This window comes from Acanthopagrus latus, chromosome 10 (genome assembly GCF_904848185.1).
Source record: "Acanthopagrus latus isolate v.2019 chromosome 10, fAcaLat1.1, whole genome shotgun sequence".
Lineage (NCBI taxonomy): Eukaryota > Metazoa > Chordata > Actinopteri > Spariformes > Sparidae > Acanthopagrus > Acanthopagrus latus.
The window spans coordinates 15741240-15760966 of NC_051048.1; the positions used below are offsets into that span (position 1 = coordinate 15741240).

At 39.9% G+C, this 19727-nt stretch overlaps 3 protein-coding genes across 4 annotated transcripts; all 3 read right to left on the reverse strand.

The window, feature by feature from the left end:
* Positions 1 to 4567: 4567 nt before the first annotated feature.
* Positions 4568 to 6559, reverse strand: LOC119027414. Of its 2 annotated transcripts, XM_037112587.1 has the most exons (7): positions 6496 to 6559; positions 6306 to 6398; positions 6016 to 6209; positions 5548 to 5886; positions 5343 to 5453; positions 5222 to 5256; positions 4568 to 5107 (listed from the first exon to the last, which is right to left on the reverse strand). In XM_037112587.1, the coding sequence occupies exons 3-7, from the start codon at positions 6119 to 6121 to the stop codon at positions 4895 to 4897; spliced, it is 804 nt and encodes a 267-aa protein (XP_036968482.1). In that variant the 5' UTR covers positions 6122 to 6209; positions 6306 to 6398; positions 6496 to 6559; the 3' UTR covers positions 4568 to 4894. The 2 variants fall into 2 exon arrangements, with proteins under 2 accessions (XP_036968482.1, XP_036968481.1); XM_037112586.1 differs by having other exon boundaries at positions 6016 to 6398.
* A 3258-nt stretch (positions 6560 to 9817) lies between these two features.
* On the reverse strand, positions 9818 to 11612 carry LOC119027451. The gene is made up of 5 exons (XM_037112658.1): positions 11478 to 11612; positions 11019 to 11357; positions 10814 to 10924; positions 10693 to 10727; positions 9818 to 10580 (listed from the first exon to the last, which is right to left on the reverse strand). The coding sequence occupies exons 1-5, from the start codon at positions 11581 to 11583 to the stop codon at positions 10368 to 10370; spliced, it is 804 nt and encodes a 267-aa protein (XP_036968553.1). The 5' UTR covers positions 11584 to 11612; the 3' UTR covers positions 9818 to 10367.
* A 2169-nt stretch (positions 11613 to 13781) lies between these two features.
* Positions 13782 to 14955, reverse strand: LOC119027753 (the record flags this gene model as incomplete). Its single annotated transcript, XM_037113186.1, has 4 exons — positions 13782 to 14153; positions 14254 to 14288; positions 14386 to 14496; positions 14589 to 14955. Coding segments are annotated over 4 exons (636 nt in total), but the record flags the coding sequence as incomplete, so codon positions are not given.
* Positions 14956 to 19727: the final 4772 nt, after the last annotated feature.

Genomic DNA, 19727 nt, shown 5'->3' on the forward strand with positions numbered 1-19727 from the left:
GCTGCTACATGTCTTTGCTTGCACAGTTTTAATCAGTCTCACTCTATAACTGTCCAGATGTACTCGGGACATTTTTGCAGAAACAGAAGGGCCCTCTACTCTGCCATCTACACCGCTGTCTGAAGCATGTAGCATGTCCAACTCTAATCTCGCCTAGGGCAACAAAATGGCCCTTATCACTCTACATCTTCTCACACTTTTAGTAGAGATGTATTTTTAGAGAAGAGAAAGTTTGTATTCATTGTGAAGCATTTCTTGCTCTTGTGGAACATGATACAGATACAGATCGCTAACTGATGTCCGTCACCACAGAGCAACAATGGGCATGTGGTTGTTGTAAACATTTGCTTCCTTCATTGCAAATACATAAACTGTTTGATACATCATGTATTTGAGTCAGACTTGTGGCATACTGCAATGATCAAATGAGGTTCAGAGACTTTGAATGTCTTGTCTTTATCCGTGGTGCGTTCAACAGCAGGAGAGACCGAAAAAAACATCCACCCATGCAATGATTGAGTTGTGTTTTGTGGCTTGTTGCTCACACTGTGACAGCAGCAGCATGCAGCTGACGGTCCGTCACCTTGCGGTTGAGACTTCTCTCACAGGCTGCCACAGACAGCACTGAAGACCCCCCACACTAGATCTAACATGAGATGTATTATTATAGTCTACACAAATGAGTTTGAACTAGATAAAATGACCCACTTCTCAACCAGTGGAAATGTGAAAATGTGTGGGCACATTGTGCCGAAGTAAATACAGATGGTCATTTCCATCCAGACTTTCAGTTCCAGTTGTGTCCTGAGTTTAACTGGTGGTGGCATACTCATCATTCAGCACCAGCTCCCCCTCCCCACCTCTGTAACACACCTGTGTTTATGGATCACACACATTCAGCAGCTTTGTTGTTCCATGTGCCTCTAAAAAGGATTTCAAATTAAACTCTGCCCCTCCTTTGGTGCCTTCAGTCATGGCTAATATTAAGATGGAGAAAACAGAATGTAGCTCAGATCATTAAAGGCTTCAACAATCTACACAATGAAACAAACATTTCACCATGTTACCAAAGTGTGCTTTGTGATTGCTACAGAAATGAGTAAGATAAATATGATTATTTTATTTCAAAGAACTTGTACAACAGACAGCCCATTGGGTTGCTAACGTGCAGCCCGAAGCAGGGTGAATGGTTTCATATGTGTTTGAGCAACTGTCACGCAGCTTCAGCCATCTTTTCACAAGCTGTAAGACACTGCTGCAACACTGTGGAGGTGTGAGTTTGAAGTGCTGAGTGCGATCTCTGACAAATGGCTCGATCACACAGTTCAAGAGCTTGATTTACCTCCACATGTATGCTCATCTCCATGAATAATCTGTTTGTTACTGTAAAGAACTCTCTATGAGGTAGATTTCTGTCTCTACGAACATGAAAGGTGTTGCTTGTGGTCATGACACAGAGAGCTGAAGGCCAAACTTCCTGTGGTTGAGATCTCATGAGTGACGAGTGCTGTGCAGGGTCACGAGGGATAACGGGCAGCTGGAGCTTCAGCGTACTTGTTATGACGAACATAACTGCTTATCAATTAAGAAGACATGTTATTTTTATAACGAAATTATTTTATTTAGCATGTTTTACACACACATGCATGACATCACAGTACAGGTATTCAATTTCCACATTTCCACTTCTTGTTTTTATCAAAAATATTGCCAATTTTGCACAACTATATTATATTTATTCCAATATTAAATTTTCCATATTACATACATGACCTCTCTGATACAGGCCTCCTGTTTGTGATTGCTGTTGAATATGGTCTCAGTGCTACATCATTCAGGTCATCAGAGTCCAGATTCTGTAAGTAAGAATCAGACAAATCTCAGATTAGCTACCAGCATCAGGTTTTAATGAATATATCAAAAGAATCTGAAACTATGACTCACCTCTCCCCATTGTGGATTCTGTTCTTCATTATCAGCTGAAATACAGATATTTAATGCCCTGTTAGTTAGCTGACAATCGCTGTTCAATAGGCTTTTCATCAGTTTCATGATCACATAATCTATGTCCAGTTACCTTTTCTGGAGCTGTTTGATTTTAACAGCCAGACAAATGACGACCATCATGAGGAAAGCAGTCAGAATGCCCAGGATCACGCTGGTCAGCTTTGTTATTCCACCGAACAGTTCTACAAGAAAGATCGCTGAACATCAGACATTTTATCTCCAGGGACTTCAGTTCTGATTAATATTTAAATGGACGTGGATTACATTTTTGTGAAAGAAGAGAATTTAAAAAGCTGAACCATCTAATGAATCTAAAATCTTACACTTAGGTCACCAAAACTAAATGTTAGATTGGCACAACAGTCTTACCTTGAACCTGTACATACATCGAACTGACAATAACAGGAGCTCCGCTCAAATAATATCCACAGAAATACAGTCCAGAGTCAGATGAGTTCACTTGTTTGATTTGGAGAAACAGAGTGGAGATGTTGGAGCTCATTTCGAATTTTCCACTTTGAAATCCATCACAGAGTCTCGCAGGGTCTGTAGCCTTGAACATGTGGGAAACGCATATACTGCATCGTGATATTCACACTGCATCGTGTTTACCCATCGTATTGTCAATTCCACTCAGGCAGTCTTTAGCTAAATATTATTCCAATGTTGCACCTGCTGGTTGACCACCACATGTTGGCTGATTGCCTGTTTTATAAGCAAAATTGTGTCACTCCATCTTGTTATGTATGAAAACGTGACCCTAACTTTAAACCAAAGGGCCAAATCATGGGAACTAACATGAGCGTCCATGTTTTTTGGGGGAATTTCTTGACATTCATGTCCCTGATCATGTTGTGAATATGTTCACACTGCACAAAGAGACAAACATTTCCCACAGCCATGTTCAATTAAACAAGTGTGAGTGTTTCCTTTTGTTGGTTTTTAATTTAAGTTGTTAAATTTACAGCAAATATATTGTATACTGTGTATGCTACTTAAAACACTTACTGTCTATTGTCATCATCACCAGTACTTTATGATAATTCTTTTTTTCTGCTCTATCTGCTGCAGCTACATGTTTTTGCATGTACAGTTTTAATCAGGCTGATCTACTCTTTAACTGTCCAGATGCACTCGGGACATTTTTGCAGAAGCCTCCAACAGCAGCTGGAGAAGGGCCCTCTACTCTGCCATCTACACCGCTGTCTGAAGCATGTAGCATGTCCAACTCCTAATCTCACCTAGGGCACCAAAATGGCCCTTATCACTCTACATCTTCTCACTCTCTTAGGAGAGATGTATTTCTAGACAAGAGAAAGTTTGTTTTCATTGTGAAGCATTTCTTGCTATTGTGGAACATGATACAGATACAGATCGCTAACTGATGTCTGTCACCACAGTGCAGCAGTGGGCATGTGGTTGTGGTATGCATCCGTTTTCTTCATTGCAAATACATAAACTGTTTGATACATCATGTATTTGAGTCAGACGTGTAGCATACTGCAACGATCAAATGAGGTTCAGAGACTTTGAATGTCTTGTCTTTATCCGTGGTGCATTCAACAGCAGGAGAGACCGACAAAAACATCCACCCATGCAATGACTGAGTTGTGTTTTGTGGCTGTTGCTCACACTGTGACAGCAGCAGCATGCAGCTGACGATCCGTTATCTTGCCGCAGTTCCAGTTGTGTCCTGAGTTTCACTGATGGCAGCATACTCATCATTCAGCACCAGCTCTCTCTGTAACACACCCCTGTTTTTAAGGATCACACAGACTCCCCAGCTTTGTTATTCCACGAGCCTCAGGATACCAAATTCAACTCTGCCTCTCCTTTGGTGGCTTCAGTCATGGCTAACATTGAAGTGGAAAAAACACAATCTAGCTCAGATCATCAAAGGCTTCAACAATCTACACACTCACCAGCTTTGTTATTCAACAAGACTCTAAAAAGAATATTTGCATTGTTTCTGAACTTGTTGCAAATATGTTAAAACTGCAAAGAGACAGTACAACTACTGCACCTCAGGCATGTTCAATTAGCCAAAAAAAGTGCTGCACGATTATGCAGTTGGCTGTTGTATTTTCATTATGAGAAGTTAACATTTGTTAGGTTTGGTTATAAAAAGTTAAATTTTTTTTTAGGGCCAGTGATGAGAAGGTACAACATTAAGTCACACTGAGGACTGGTGTGAATAAAGGTTTTCATAGATGGGAACTTCACTTGCTGCACAGTAGTTCTGCTGTGGTTTGTCATGTCTCAAATGTGTGAAGCACTGAAGAGTGAATGGTTTCAACTGAGTCTATACAAATGTCACACTAACTGTTCTCATGCCTTTAGAAGAGACATACCAAGTGAATAGGAAGTTTATTGTACATAAGCACACCACATTGCGACGGGCCCATGGAGGCCAACAATGTTATTGTTTCTACAACATATGAGCAATGATAACCAAATCTTATTTCAAACAAAAATACTCACAATTACTTTTTCAGACACAATGAAGATTTTATTATTCACTGCTTTAGTAAATTAGGATAGCAATATCCTTGAAGCTAATGTTACAGCCAGCATTACTAGCCAGGAGGTATAGCCAGTGAAGGAGCCAGTATCACCTGTGAGAAAGTGGATGATGTCGATCTGCATGTGTTAATGTCTCACAGGCCTCATGGTTTTCACCTCTACCATGCTCAGACCACACAGCGCTGTCTCTTCCTGTCATACCAGTGACGTGAACCTCACTCACACCTCCACTGCAGCAGCCCTCCGTCTTACTCTCACTGCAAAACACTCTTAGCATTCATCAGTGTCCTCTCAGATTAAGATCTAAGACACACAGCGTAAGCAAAAAAAGACACCTTTTCACAGTGATACTTAGGCCATTTGACTACTGCTCAAGCAAAACCGTGGCATCGTGTGTTGAACGTGACGAAGCAACAATTCCACCCTGAGCTGCTGTTCTAGTTGTTTCTTGAGTCTTTCTGGTGGCAGCGTACACAACATTTAAATCCAGCTCTTGCTCTGCTGGAGGCCCTCTGCTGCTTTTTGCTTTCGGATGGAAACTGAGCGCTGCGTAATTCAGGTCATTAGAGGTGAGGTTCTGTGAATGAAAATAACTCGCAGTCATTCCTCTCACATGGTTGAGTTTGGCAGCAAAAAAAAAATCAGATGATTGACTTCGATCGATCTAAATTCATGGTTAAAATGTGATTACCTCGCTGTGTTGTGGATTCAGCCCCTCTTTATGAACTAAATGACAGAAACAGAACACCTGGTCAGTTAACTGTTCAAGTAATGCTGTTGATACCTTTTGTAAATTAAATCATAATAAATACCTGTATGATGTTTCCTGATTTGGACAGCCAGACTAATGACGACTATAACGAGGACGATTATGACAGCACCCAGGACCACGCTCATCAGATTTTCTATTCCATCAACCGTTTCTACAAGAGAGATGATTAAATGAAAAATTTTAGAGATATTCTATCTCTTGTGGGTAGACATTTCTGCTTCTTTCAAAAGACAGACAAGACTTACCTTGAACCTTTAAATATGTTGCACTGACAATAGCTGAGTTTGTGTAAAATCCACAGAAGTACAGTCCAGAGTCTGATAATTCAACTTCTTTGATCCTCAGAAAGAGAGTAGTGGTGTTTGATGACATGTTAAATTTGCCATTTTGAAATCCATCACAGAATGAAGTATTTCCATCAGAGGTCAACATATAGGAAATGCAGCTGTTGTTGGAGCTGTTACTTAATTTGAACCAGTATATGCGGATGGGACGTCTGGTAAAGTTGGAGCAGAGCAGTGTGACTTCTTCACCAGGTTGAGACTCCACAGTGTGAAACTCAGCGACCGAGACGGAGATCCAGCCTGAAGCAAACGACAAACCAAACGATAAACAACAGCAATTGATTGTCTTGAAATGTAAACTTTGGCAGATTATTGAAGCAAAATTAGCAATTATCGTATTGAGAAAAAAATATCGGTGGGTGTACTTACTGAAGGCAGAGAGCAAAGCTGTCACCAAAGTGAGTTTCATCATTGTGCGCACAGGCTGACTGCTCCACTGCAATGGTTTTGTCTGAACTGTGCTCCACAAACACATTACAGGACGCGAAGGGGCGGTTCTCTGTTTTATCCAGCCGCTCAGCCTCAAAAAAGAAATGCTCTCGTGAAAAGTTTCAAGTTGACGCCTGCATGGGGAAAAAAAAGAAAAGATCATGTTTAATAACTCTCACAATCTAGGTCATGTCTTATCAAAGGAAAAGTTCATGTGTGTACGTCTGTACACTATGAGGAAGTGTTGGAGCACAGCAGAGTGACTTCTTGACCAGACTGAACCTCCACAGTGTGAGACTCAGACCACGAGACAGAGATCCAGCCTGAAACAAACAGCAGACAGATTCATCATTCAGCTGACAGAGGATCACTGGCTTCATAGGATTTAGGATTTTACAGTGAATCATTAGCAGTACTTACTGAGGCTGCAGAGAAGTAAAGCTGTGAACACAGTGGAGTTCCTCATTGTGCGTATGATCGTGGCACTGTGATGGTGCTTTTAACGCTGGGCTCCTGTCATGGGGTTCGAGGAGGCGGAGTGTGTTTATTATATATACTGCACCTTGACATTCACACAGTGTTTACCCATCGTATTGTCAGTTTCACTCAGGCAGTCTTTAACTAAATGTTATCCCAGGTCAGCTTGACAACCTGATAAAAATGACATTATTCAAACACTTTGGACCTGCTGGTTGACCACCACATGTTGGCTGATTGCCTGTTTTAAAAGCAAAATTGTGTCACTCCATCTTGTTATGTATGAAAACTTGACCCTAACTTTAAACCAAAGGGCCAAATCATGGGAACTGAAATGAGCGTCCATGTTTTTTGGGGGAATTTCTTGACGTGGATGTCCCTGATTGTGTTGTGAATATGTTCACACCGCACAAAGAAAGAACAGTTCAGACAGCCATGTTCAATTAAACAAGTGTGAGTGTTTTCTTTTGTTGTTTTTTTAATTTAAGTTGTTAAATTTACAGCAAATATATTGTATACTGTGTACGCTACTTAAAACACTTACTGTCTTTTGGCATCATCAGCAGTACTGTATGATAATTGTTTTTTCCTGCTCGGTCTGCTGCAGCTACATGTCTTTGCGTGTACAGTTTTAATCAGGCTGATCTACTCTATAACTGTCCAGATGCACTCCGGACATTTTTGCAGAATCCTCCAACAGCAGATGGAGAAGGGCCCTCTACTCTGCCATCTACACCGCTGTCTGAACCATGTAGCATGTCCAACTCCTCATCTCACCTAGGGCACCAAAATGGCCTTGATCACCCTACATCTTCTCACACTTTTAGAAGAGATGTATTTTTAGAGAGGAGGAAGTTTGTTTTCATTGTGAAACATTTCTTGATCTTGTGGAACATGATACAGTTAGAAATCGCTAACTGATGTCTGTCACCGCTGTGCAACAGTGGGGATGTGGTTGTCGTATACATCTGTTTTCTTCATTGCAAATACATAAACCGCTTGATCAGACTTGTGGCATACTGCAATGATCAAATGAGAATCAGAGACTTTGAATGTCTTGTCTTTATCCGTGGTGCGTTCAACAGCAGGAGAGATCAACAAAAACATCCACCACTGCAATTATTTAGTTGTGTTTTGTGGCTTGTTGCTCACACTGTGACAGCAGCAGCATGCAGCTGACGATCCGTCATCTTGTGGTTGAGACTTCTCTCACAGGCTGCCACAGACAGCACTGAAGACATCGTACTAGATCTAACATGTGATGTATTGTTGTAGATTACACAAATGTGTTTGAACTACATAAAACAATCCACTTCTCAACCAGTGGAAATGTTAAAATGTTTCACCATGTAGGCACACTGGGCTGAGGATAATTCAGATGGTCATTTCCACCCAGAGTTGCAGTTCCAGGTGTGTCCTGAGTTTCACTGATGGCAGCATACTCATCATTCAGCACCAGCGCTCTATCTTTCTGTAACACACCCCTGTTTTTATGGATCACACAGACTCACCAGCTTTGACATTCCTTGAGTCTCATGATACTAAATTCAACTCTGCCTCTCCTTTGGTGGCTTCAGTCATGGCTAACACTGAAGTGGAAGAAACAGAATTTAGCTCAGCTTCAACAATCTACACACTCACCAGCTTTGTTATTCAACAAGACTCTAAAAAGAATATTTGCGTTTGGTGGCCCCAGTCATGGCTAACATTAAAATGGAAAAAAACATAAAACAAAAAAACCCCAGAATCTTGCTCAGATCATTAAAGGCTTCAACAATCTACACAAAGAAACAAACATTTTGCCATGTTACCATCAAAGTGTGATTTGTGATCGTTGCAGAAATGATTAAGATAAATATGATTATTTTATTCCAAATATTTTTCATGACAGCCATTGCCTAGTTAATTCCAATTTTCTAAATGCTTTAGAGAAAGAGACAGATCCAAGATTTTCTTTATATGTATGTTTCTGAACTTGTTGTAAATATGTTAAAACTGCAAAGAAACAGCACAGCTACTGCACCTTAGGCCTGTTCAATCAGCCAAAAAAAAAGTGCTGCACGATTAAGCAGTTGGCTGTTGTATTTTCATTATGAGAAGTTAACATGGGTTTGGTTATGAAAAGTTATTTTTTTTTTAGGGCCAGTGATGAGAAGGTACAACACTAAGTCACTCTGAGGACTGGTGTGAATAAAGGTTTTTTATAGATGGGAACTACACTTGCGGCACAACAGTTCTGCTGTGGTTTGTCATCAAGTGAGTCTATACAAATGTCACACTAACTGTTCTCATGCCTTTAGAAGAGACATACCAAGTGAATAGGAACTTTATTGTACAGAAGCACACCACATTGCGACGGGCCCATGGAGGCCAACAATGTTAGTGCTTCTACAACATGTGAGCAATGATAACCAAATGTTATTTGAAAAAAAAAATACTCACATTTACGTTTTCAGACACAATGAAGATTTTATTATTCACTGCTGTAGTAAAAGAGCATAGCCTTGAAAGTAATGTTACATCTGGCTTTACTAGCCAGGAGGTATAGCCAGTGAAGGAGCCAGTATCACCTGTGAGAAAGTGGATGATGTCGATCTGCATGTGTTGATGTCTCACAGGCCTCATGGTTTTCACCTCTACCATGCTCAGACCACACAGCGCTGTCTCTTCCTGTCATACCAGTGACGAGAACCTCACTCACACCTCCACTGCAGCAGCCCTCCGTCTTACTCTCATTGCAAAACAATCTAAGCATTCATCAGCAAAAAGTAGTATACTTGAAGCTGATTTCATTAAGTATGCTTGAGTATAAGTATAGCAAGAATACTATGGACCATGTACTTGTAGCATACTAGACAGTATACTAATTTAATACTTCTTCGGACTAAATTGGAACATTTTAAGTTTATAGACGTATACTTTAAGTATACTTTATGAGGTCATTTTAAGTTAAAGGAAGTACACTTTCAAGTATACAACAAGTACACTCATCTATATACTACTAATGTACTAAATATATACTTCAAGTCCACATTTCAGTTTATTAACATGTAAGTTTATAACAGGAATAATACCTTAAAACAAGTGTGTGTAGTGAAAGACATTTTTACTGTGCTAAAATAAGTGTAATCACAGGCCAATGAATTGAATTTATTCTGCAGTCAAATCAAAACATACTAAGTATTATTCTTTATAATTTAACAAGCTCTAATCAGGCATTTGCCATTTTTCACCATACATGTTAACAACTCAACAGACAGGAAGTCTCTCTAGGAAATCACCCCTTCACTCACGGTGCCAACATTTTTATCATCTTTGTTAACTCGACACAATTTAACCACAGAACAAGGACGTGATTTAACCCATAACCATCTTACACATCATCTTATTCACAACCACATTCACGAACCATAATTACACCAACAACAGAATACCCAAGAGCCTTTGCGCCACAGTCCACAAGGAGCATTACAGTATACTAAAGTACAAGTATAAGCTTTAGTATTAAAGTATAAGTGTAAGTCTAAGTATTAATGTACTTAGTCTTAGACTATTCTTTATATCTTTAAGTATAAACCAAGTAGACTTCAATATACTTTTCTTAAGTATATAAAAATATAGTATATAAAAAGTACACTTCAAGTATACTGTCTGTGTTTTAGTATAAAATAAGTAAACTTGTAGTACACTTGAATAAACTACTTTTTGCTAAGGGCCATTAGACACCAAATTGCATCTGTTCTCAGATCAAGATCTAAGACACACAGCGTAAGCAAAAAAAAAAACCTTTTTACAGTGATACTTAGGCCATCTGACTACTGCTCAAGCAAAACCGTGGCATCGTGTGTTGAACGTGATGAAGCGACAATTCCACCCTGAGCTGCTGTTCTAGTTGTTTCCTGAGTCTTTCTGGTGGCAGCGTACACAACATTTGACTCCAGCTGTTGCTCTGCTGGAGGCCTTCTGCTGGTTTTTGCTTTCGGATGGAAACTGAGCGCCGCGTAGGTCAGGTCATTAGAGGTGAGGTTCTGTGAATAAAAATAACTTGTGGTCATTCATGTCACATGGTCGAGTTTGGCAGCAAAAAAAATCGGATGATTGACTTCGATCGATCTAAATTCATGGTTAAAATGTGATTACCTCGCTGTGTTGTGGATTCAGCCCCTCTTTATGAACTAAATGACAGAAACACAACACCTGGTCAGTAAACTGTTCAAGTAATGCTGTTGATACCTTTTGTAAATTAAATCATAATAAATACCTGTATGATGTTTCCTGATTTGGACAGCCAGACTAATGACGACTATAACGAGGACGATTATGACAGCACCCAGGACCACGCTCATCAGATTTTCTATTCCATCAACCATTTCTACAAGAGAGATGATTAAATGAAACTTTTTAGAGATATTCTATCTCTTGTGGGTAGACATTTCTGCTTCTTTCAAAAGACAGACAAGACTTACCTTGAACCTTTAAATATGTTGCACTGACAATAGCTGAGTTTGTGTAAAATCCACAGAAGTACAGTCCAGAGTCTGATAATTCAACTTCTTTGATCCTCAGAAAGAGAGTAGTGGTGTTTGATGACATGTTAAATTTGCCATTTTGAAATCCATCACAGAATGAAGTATTTCCATCAGAGGTCAACATATAGGAAATGCAGCTGTTGTTGGAGCTGTTACTTAATTTGAACCAGTATATGTGGGTGGGAAATCTGGTAAAGTTGGAGCAGAGCAGTGTGACTTCTTCACCAGGCTGAGACTCCACAGTGTGAAAGTCAGCGACCGAGATGGAGATCCAGCCTGAAACGAGTGACAAACCAAACGATAAACAACAGCAATCAATAGTCTTGAAATTTAAACTTTGGCGGATTATTGAAGCAAAATTAGCAATTGTCGTATTGAGAAAAATGGTGTACTTACTGAAGGCAGAGAGCAAAGCTGTCATCAAAGTGAGGTTCATCATTGTGCGCACAGGCTGACTGCTCCACTGCAATGGTTTTGTCTGAACTGTGCTCCACAAACACATTACAGGACGCGAAGGGGCGGTTCTCTGTTTTATCCAGCCGCTCAGCCTCAAAAAAGAAATGCTCTTGTAAAAAGTTACAAGTTGACGCCTGCATGGGAAAAAATAAGTAAAGATCATGTTTAATAACGCTCATAATAATAATACACAAAAATGAAATTAAAAAAATCTATTTTAAAGTCTCGGGGGCGGCATATCATCAGAGTAACTGACAGCTGCTGGTCCTTGTTTGCTATCCTTGGCTGTAACTAGTTACTGTCAGCGAATAAGCTCATGACCCAGTACACCATGGAGCCAGTGGCCCTTGAGGTTGCATGGATTGAGGCCTTGGATCATGGGGGCTCAGCTCAACTGGGTTTAGTGGAGTAAACATTTTTGAACACAGCCTTCGAGATGGACTGAGATCAGTTTTGAGGACAGGGGAGAGGCGAGTTACGATGGCTAGTGCTATGACTGTGGCTACGAGGATGTGAAAACACGACGGGCTGTTTGAGGAGTAGTACTGAGCACCGAAGGAGCGAGGGACTGAGATCGGCATTGGACGAAAAAGTCATGTAGAGCCTGAATATTTTCACCTCTTACTCAGTGAATTGAGAACTTATGTCAACAAAACCAGCAGTGATTGTTGGAAAGACAAACCAAGACTTTTTTAAAAGAGAGAAACTTGAATCAATTCTGGAAATGGAAATATAATATTCATAATTATGTTTTCATTTGTGTATTATCACCTGGAACTATGAATCAGTGTTTTGTTACCTTGATATGCAACTTTTTTTTTTTCTACAGAGGGAGCGGGTCCTCTTTCATGCAGTCCGCCATGTTGCTCTGCCAGAGTTCTACAGTAGCCCAGAATGGACAAACCAAACATTGGTCACAGAGAGTTCCTTTTGGGTTTTTAAGCAGCCACTGCTGGGAGAGGTTAGACAGTGGTTATTCAGTTGGCTGTCAACTGCAACCTCACTACCGGGTGCCTCTAAATCCTACACACTGTACTGTCAAACTACAAAACGGTAGAGATTCTCTGCCGGTGAAGATGCTTTTTTCCACATCAGGACACGTCAGAGTGCCGCATCATGCTCATAAAATCACCTTCACTTACCACAGAAAAAAAATCAGAAGCTGCGGTTCTATTCTGAGGCATTTTGCAGAAATATTTTGCAACGTATTTAACCAGTGGTGAGTCGGCTGTCATGTGTGAGAGTAAAGTAGCACCACGCACTATTGTGACCTACTATATTATATATATACCTCAATGAAGAGCTGTGACTAAACCAGAAGTAACTATATATATATATATATATACAACAGTTATACTATGGGTTACCGACCAAACACCCTATCCTTTATTACTGTTGTAATATAGAGCTATGTAACACTTATTTAAAAAAAGAAAACAACGCATACAGCAACTTTAAGAGACACCTGATTTATGTGCTGAATTACAATCTGCTCATAACATGACCTCAGGAAAATACTCATTTCCAAACAAAGTTATTAGTTCGCTGATGTGATATGTTCTCACGCTCAGACAAATCTCTAAAAACACATCAAAGCTAGTAAATCCAACAGGGAGCCATACTCATACATAAACTATAATGTACACCTGATAGAAGTTGGTTAAATGTAGCATTGATATCAGTTGAAATCTTACCTGCCCAATGAGAGCTCTTGATTAATGTTTGTAAGGCAGTGGAGATGGATCATCTGCCGTGGGTTTTTGCTGTGAGCAGAGTTCATGCTTTGATATGTGAAACGTGCATGTGACACTTTTGCAACAGCGAACTTTTTCACGAGAAAGTGTGAGACTGTGCGGGCGCTCAGTCTTTCAAGTGTGACCCGTGAGGAGGGGAGCAGCGGCAGCACCAGCCAACGTGCTGTGAGATCAACACACAAAGCATACCATCGCCTTATAAAATATTCTGTGGGAACATGAAGGCCTTCAAGGTGTGAGGTGAAGGTCGCGAGAGCTGAAGGCCGATCATTAATGATCGAGATGCAGACGGAGCTGTTTGTCACCGCAGAATGGTGTGCAATGTGGCAAATTCTGCTGTATTTGCTCATGTTACTCTACACAATCACGTTGACATACACAATATCACAGTGTTTTTCAAATGAAGCTGAGGATTTTGTCTTCATGACACAAGAAAGTCAGCCAGTAGTCTCTGCTTTGTTTCAGACTTTATTCTCACAGAGCTGGGAGTCACGGTTTTTCACCTCAGTCAGGCCCAGACCACACCGTGCTGTCTCTTCCTGTCAAACAAGGGAGGTGAAACTCATTCACACCTTCCACTCCCGCGCATATCCTTTTGTCGAAACGACGTGACACACTTTTGGCCGAGAGAGACAGCGGGGGGAGACGGGGGGCGCAGACAGCAAAACAAAAACAGACTTTGTTGACAATAAGAAGTCCGGTGCCAGCATGAGATGCAGTTAAAATATGATTCCTGAGTCTATGCGCAGGCAGAATAAACAACATGAGTCTCCACTGCTCTCTCTGATGCAGGCCTCCTCCTTATCATTGTTGGTGAATACAAAGTCAGGGCGGCGTCCTTCAGCTCATCAGAGTCCAGATTCTGTGAATAAAATATTCATGTCAAACACGGCTTGGTGTTTAAAATCATTATTTATAATAAAGTTGAACCAGACAGCACTTTACTCAGTCTAATTCATTACCTCACTGCGTTGTGGATCCTTTGCGTCTTTTTGAGCTACATGACAGAAACAGAACATCTCGTCAGTTAGTTGTTCAAAAATGTAGTGCCTTTTGGAAAGGTTTTCATTTTCAAATTAAAAACTAAGAAGTACCTGTATGGAGTTTGCTGATTCTGACCACCAGACCAGTGACAGCTACAGCGAGGACGATAATGACAGCACCCAGGATCACACTCATCGGCTTTGCTATTCCATCAAACGTTTCTACAAGAGAGATGACTGAATGAAACATTTTAGAAATATTTCATCTCTTGTGGGTAGACATATCAGTTTTTCAAAAGACAGACAAGACTTACCTTGAACCTTAAGGTATGTTGTGCTGACAATAGCTGAGTTTCTATTTGAGTAAAGTCCACAGAAGTACAGTCCAGAGTCAGATAATTCCAATTGTTTGATCCTCAGAAAGAGAGTAGTGGTGTTTGATGACATGTTAAATTTGCCATTTTGAAATCCATCACAGAATGAAGTATTTCCATCAGAGCTCATCATAGAGGAAATGCAGCTGTTGTTGGAGCTGTTACTTAATTTGAACCAGTATATGTGGAAGGGAAATCTGGTAAAGTTGGAGCAGAACAGTGTGACTTCTTCACCAGGCTGAGACTCCACAGTGTGAAACTCAGCGGCCGAGACGGAGATCCAGCCTGATGCAAACAGCGTGACATTTATCCATAAAGTGGTGATTTAACAGCAGCCAATTCCGATCGTCCCGATGCTATATCGACAAGAGGTTAAAAGCTGTTTTGAAAATTGTCAGTAGATATACTTACAGAATAAAGCTGTTGCCAAGATGAGGCTCATCATGACGAGCGCAGTAGGGCTTCAGCTCTGAACTGTGCTCCACTGAGAGTGGTCTCGATGTATATAGGTGGGTGTGTCTGTGGCTGCTTGAACTGAATGTTTCCAGAAAAATGGACGTCACAGCCACAAGGAGAGTGACAATACGATAAGATAAAAATAATAAATAATCCTTTGTGGATTCATAAGAGGGGGGATTTGGATGTTTTGGTAGCACAAAGGCTTAAATAAGGACAGATAAATACAGAAAATTGAAAAATTATAGAATTTAGAATATAATTCAGAATAAGCATGCATTATCAGTCACAGACATAACAAGAACAGCACAAAACGTACAATGTAGGTGTACATATACAGGCGTTTAGGCCATTGATGTATGCAATAGTAAAGACATAGACATTACATTAACACATTTTATTTCTGTGTTTTATTTAAACTAGAGATTATGATACAAAGGTGTATTGTGTATTGTGCAAGCCAGGACTCCCCTCATATAATAATAGTGATAATAGTCACTGCCTGCAGATGGCAAACTTCCCTTCAAAATCAGCATTACCGCATCTTGTCATGCACGGATGGTGGTTTTAGAGGTGATGATTGTTGTGTCTTCTCAGAAGTTCAACTCTTTTCATCTGTTTTTCCTCTCTCTCTTTGTGAGAACATTGCAGTGTTTCCCCCCCCCCCGCCACCGCATCCGAGCGCTACACATAGCAGTTGTATTGTTCTCAGCCAAATGGGTCCTAATAGCTTTGTTGGGATGTGTGCTACAGCATGGGAAGTCTGAGAGCAACACATCAATCAAATGGGACATCAAAACAAACTATATTAACAGTTTTTTTTTCATTTTTTTTCAAACCGAGAAGGAGTATGAGTACGAACATTTTCATTTGTGTAATTGTCGATACTGAATACCGATATTACCAGATGCACTAAATTGGAAGACAGGATTTATTTTCTTCTCTGCTTGTTACAACAAATAATAATAATTTGAATAATAATATCAAAATGTCTGATTTGTATTCTTGTTGAGTAATGTGAAAAATCGGTGAAAAATGTTCATATCGGTTGAAAGCAGCTTATCTGGCCATAATGATAATTACTGTGGCAAAGGAGGAAGTCAGGTGATGTGGCATAAAGAGCAAAAAACCAAAAATCCACATACTGTAGGGTGGAGAACGAGGTGGATGAATGGGTAAAGCAAACACAGCACTTTGACCCAGGAGACCACTGATGGTTTCCTGTGTTAAACTAAAATTCAGCGGTGAGCTATTTGACCTGAATCTAACCAGGCTCACCGCTCTGCCGTTGGTCTTTTTCCTGTGCGGTCCTTTTATTTTTTTGGTGGGCCCTTTCAAAAACATGAATTCATCTGTTAATTAAAGTCCATTAAAACTTGCACGTATTTTTTCGAATAAAACAATCTTGGTCTGTCTTTTAACAATCAAAGAAAAAATTAAAAAAAGTCCAAAATTCACAGATTCATTCGTGTCCATGAAGTCATAGTCCTAGTCATCACTCAAACTAACCTCCATCGCCTGAAGGCTGTGTCCGGTGCCAGATTGGTGTTCAGTCTCTCCTCAACATATTATCATTATACACACACCACATATACATGCTAGGGGGGACATTAGGCTGTGCGTTCCAGGGTTTCAGAAAGAAATGAAAGAAGAGATACAGGTCTGTAGTTTTGGATTTCAGATGAGTCTAGGGAAGGTTCCTTTGGAAGTTGCTTTACCGTAGCTATCTTGAAAGGAGCTGGAATAAGGCCTAAAGGGAGGGAGGATTTGATAAGGGTGGTGAGGAGTGGCAGGATTTCATGTGAGATGTTTTGGAGAAGGGTGGAGGGAATCGGGTCAAGAGAACAGGTGTTGGCACGGTTGGACGTTACTAGTGTGAGAACATCTTCGAGGAGAGAGGGCTGAAGCAGGTAAGCCCATCAGAGGTGGGGGCTGGGGGAGGTGCTTTCTGGATGGGCAAATGAGGAGCCGGTGTCCTTTACTTTCTTGGTAAAGTAGTTACTAAGGAGCAAGTAAGAAGTGAATCAGGAATGACTTTTATATCTCGCCGAATACAAACCAGGCTTGGCTTTATATCTCGCCGAATACAAACCAGGCTTGGCTTGAATAATTAATTCTTTAGTTGATCGCTGTTGCTCTTTTTTCCTGTGAACATCTAAAATAAGGCTATTAGAGATACACGCACTCTGTCGCTCCAGTGAGTGAGACGGGAGACCTGCACTGGAAATTAAGACAGAGCCCAGCCTGAGACGTTCAGGTACATGGTAACTTCTTTTTGCCATTCCCTTGCTCGTGTTTAAGTGATTATTACAAATATTTAAACCATGTAATCTGTCAGTCAAATAGCAATAATTTTCAAAGAAATTTACATGTGTATATTTCACACAAAGGTTGCTGTTGGAGTTCTACTTTGATGTTGTTAAATCAAATATACGGTGTTTGTATGTTCCATCCAGACCTAAATCATAGCACTTATGCGCTTAAGATGAATAGCAGTGATGCTGCTCAGATGAGGGCTTGAAAACTGTTTTCTGTTTTATCCTTTCTCTTTTTATCTTTTATCTTTTTATCGATGGTTATGTGTTGTGGCTTTTTTCTCGTGACGAGTATACTCATTGTAAGTCGCTTTGGACAAAGCGTCTTCTCAATGCCCTAAATGCAAATGCAAGCGCACTCACATTTGTGTGTACCTTAAGTGTTACCTTGTGTCTCTGGCAGTCAGTATTCACTGCTTCCTTTCAGCTTCTTTTATTAGAAAGCTTTGATCTAACAGGCCTCACCATTTTCACAGCAGTGGTGCTCAGACCACACTGGGCTGCCTCTTCCTGTCAAACAAGTGATGTGTGCCTCACTCATGTCTCCACTTTAACAGACCTTCACCAAAGTCTCACTATACGAGAACATAGCAGTCATTATTGTCAATCCGGATTCTTCCACTGTCAAACACTGATCATGTGTTTTTGCAAAATAGACACCGAGGGAAATAAAATGCTGAAGAACTGCAGTGGGAAGGCACTTGATCTTTAATTCAAATGCAAGTGTTTTGGCAAGAGTGGTTATTGCTTTCGCCAACATGGCATACAAAAGCCTCAGACAAATTAATTTCACACAGCATCAGTTCCAGATGCCCTCTGAGTCTATCTGGTGGAAGCATAGACAACATTTGGCTCCAGCTCTCTTCTTTTTGCTTTCGGTCGAATTGTCACTGCAGCGTAGTTCACGTCATCATCACAGCCCACATTCTGTGAAAAGAGTATTAACAGTCTTAATATGGTGACTTACAGGACCTTAATTCCCTAAAAAAAACACACCATCTGATGGAATTCAGTTACAAATGGTATGATAGTACTTAAAGAGGCTCTGTGTTCCCTTAGCAAAAAGTAGTTTATTCAAGTGTACTACAAGTTTACTTATTTTATACTAAAACACAGACAGTATACTTGAAGTGTACTTTTTATATACTATATTTGTATATACTTAAGAAAAGTATATTGAAGTATACTTGGTTTATACTTAAAAATATAAAGAATAGTCTGAGACTAAGTACATTAATACATAGACTTAGACTTATACTTTAATACTAAGGCTTATATTTGTACTTTAGTATACTGTAACGCTCCTTGTGGACTGTGGCGCAAAGACTCTTGGGTATTCTGTTGTTGGTGTAATTATGGTCCATGAATGTGGTTGTGAATAAGATGATGTGTAAGATGGTTATGGGTTAAATCACATCCTTGTTCTGTGGTTAAATTATGTCGAGATAACAAAGATGATTAAAAATGTTGGCACCGTGAGTGAAGGGGTGATTTCCTGGAGAGACTTCCTGTGTTATTAGCAGGTATAGTGATAAATGGTCAGTGTCTGACTAGAGCTTGCCAATTTACAAAGACTAATAGTTAGTATGTCTTGAATTAAGCACAGAATAAGGTCAACTTACTGACTTGTGTAGACATTTAGTTTAGCACAGTAAAAATGTCTTTCACTACACATGTGTTTTAATGTATTATTCCTGTTATAAACGTACATGTTCATAAACTAAAATGTGCTCTTGAAGTATATATTTAGTACACTAGTAGTGTATAGATGAGTGTTGTATACTTGAAAGTGTACTTCCTTTAACTTAAAATGACCTCATAAAGTATACTTAAAGTATACTTTTATAAACGTAAAATGTTCCAATTTAGTCCGAAGAAGTATTAAATTAGTATACTTTCTAGTATGCTACAAGTACATGGTCCATAGTATACTTGCTATACTTATTAAATGAACTTCAAGTATACTACTTTTTGCTAAGGGTTGTGCTTGAAGCTGGTCATTAATGTTGAAAACACCATTTCTAAACTAACGTCAGCTACTGTTGCTCTCTGTTAATGGATCAGAGAGGGGAACTGAGACGAGGCACTTGAGAACGTGCAGGAAGACACGTCCTTTGGAATGACAGAAAATCAACCCAAGTCCTTCACACATAAATCCAGCAGCTTAAACAAATCATCCACAGGCTTGTATAGGCAACCAAGAGAGACAGGGAGGGCCTCAATTTCACATTTTACATATATACAAATAAACTGATTTATAAGGGAGAAACGAATGTCAGCCGATATATTACAGTTCTGTCTGATTTTC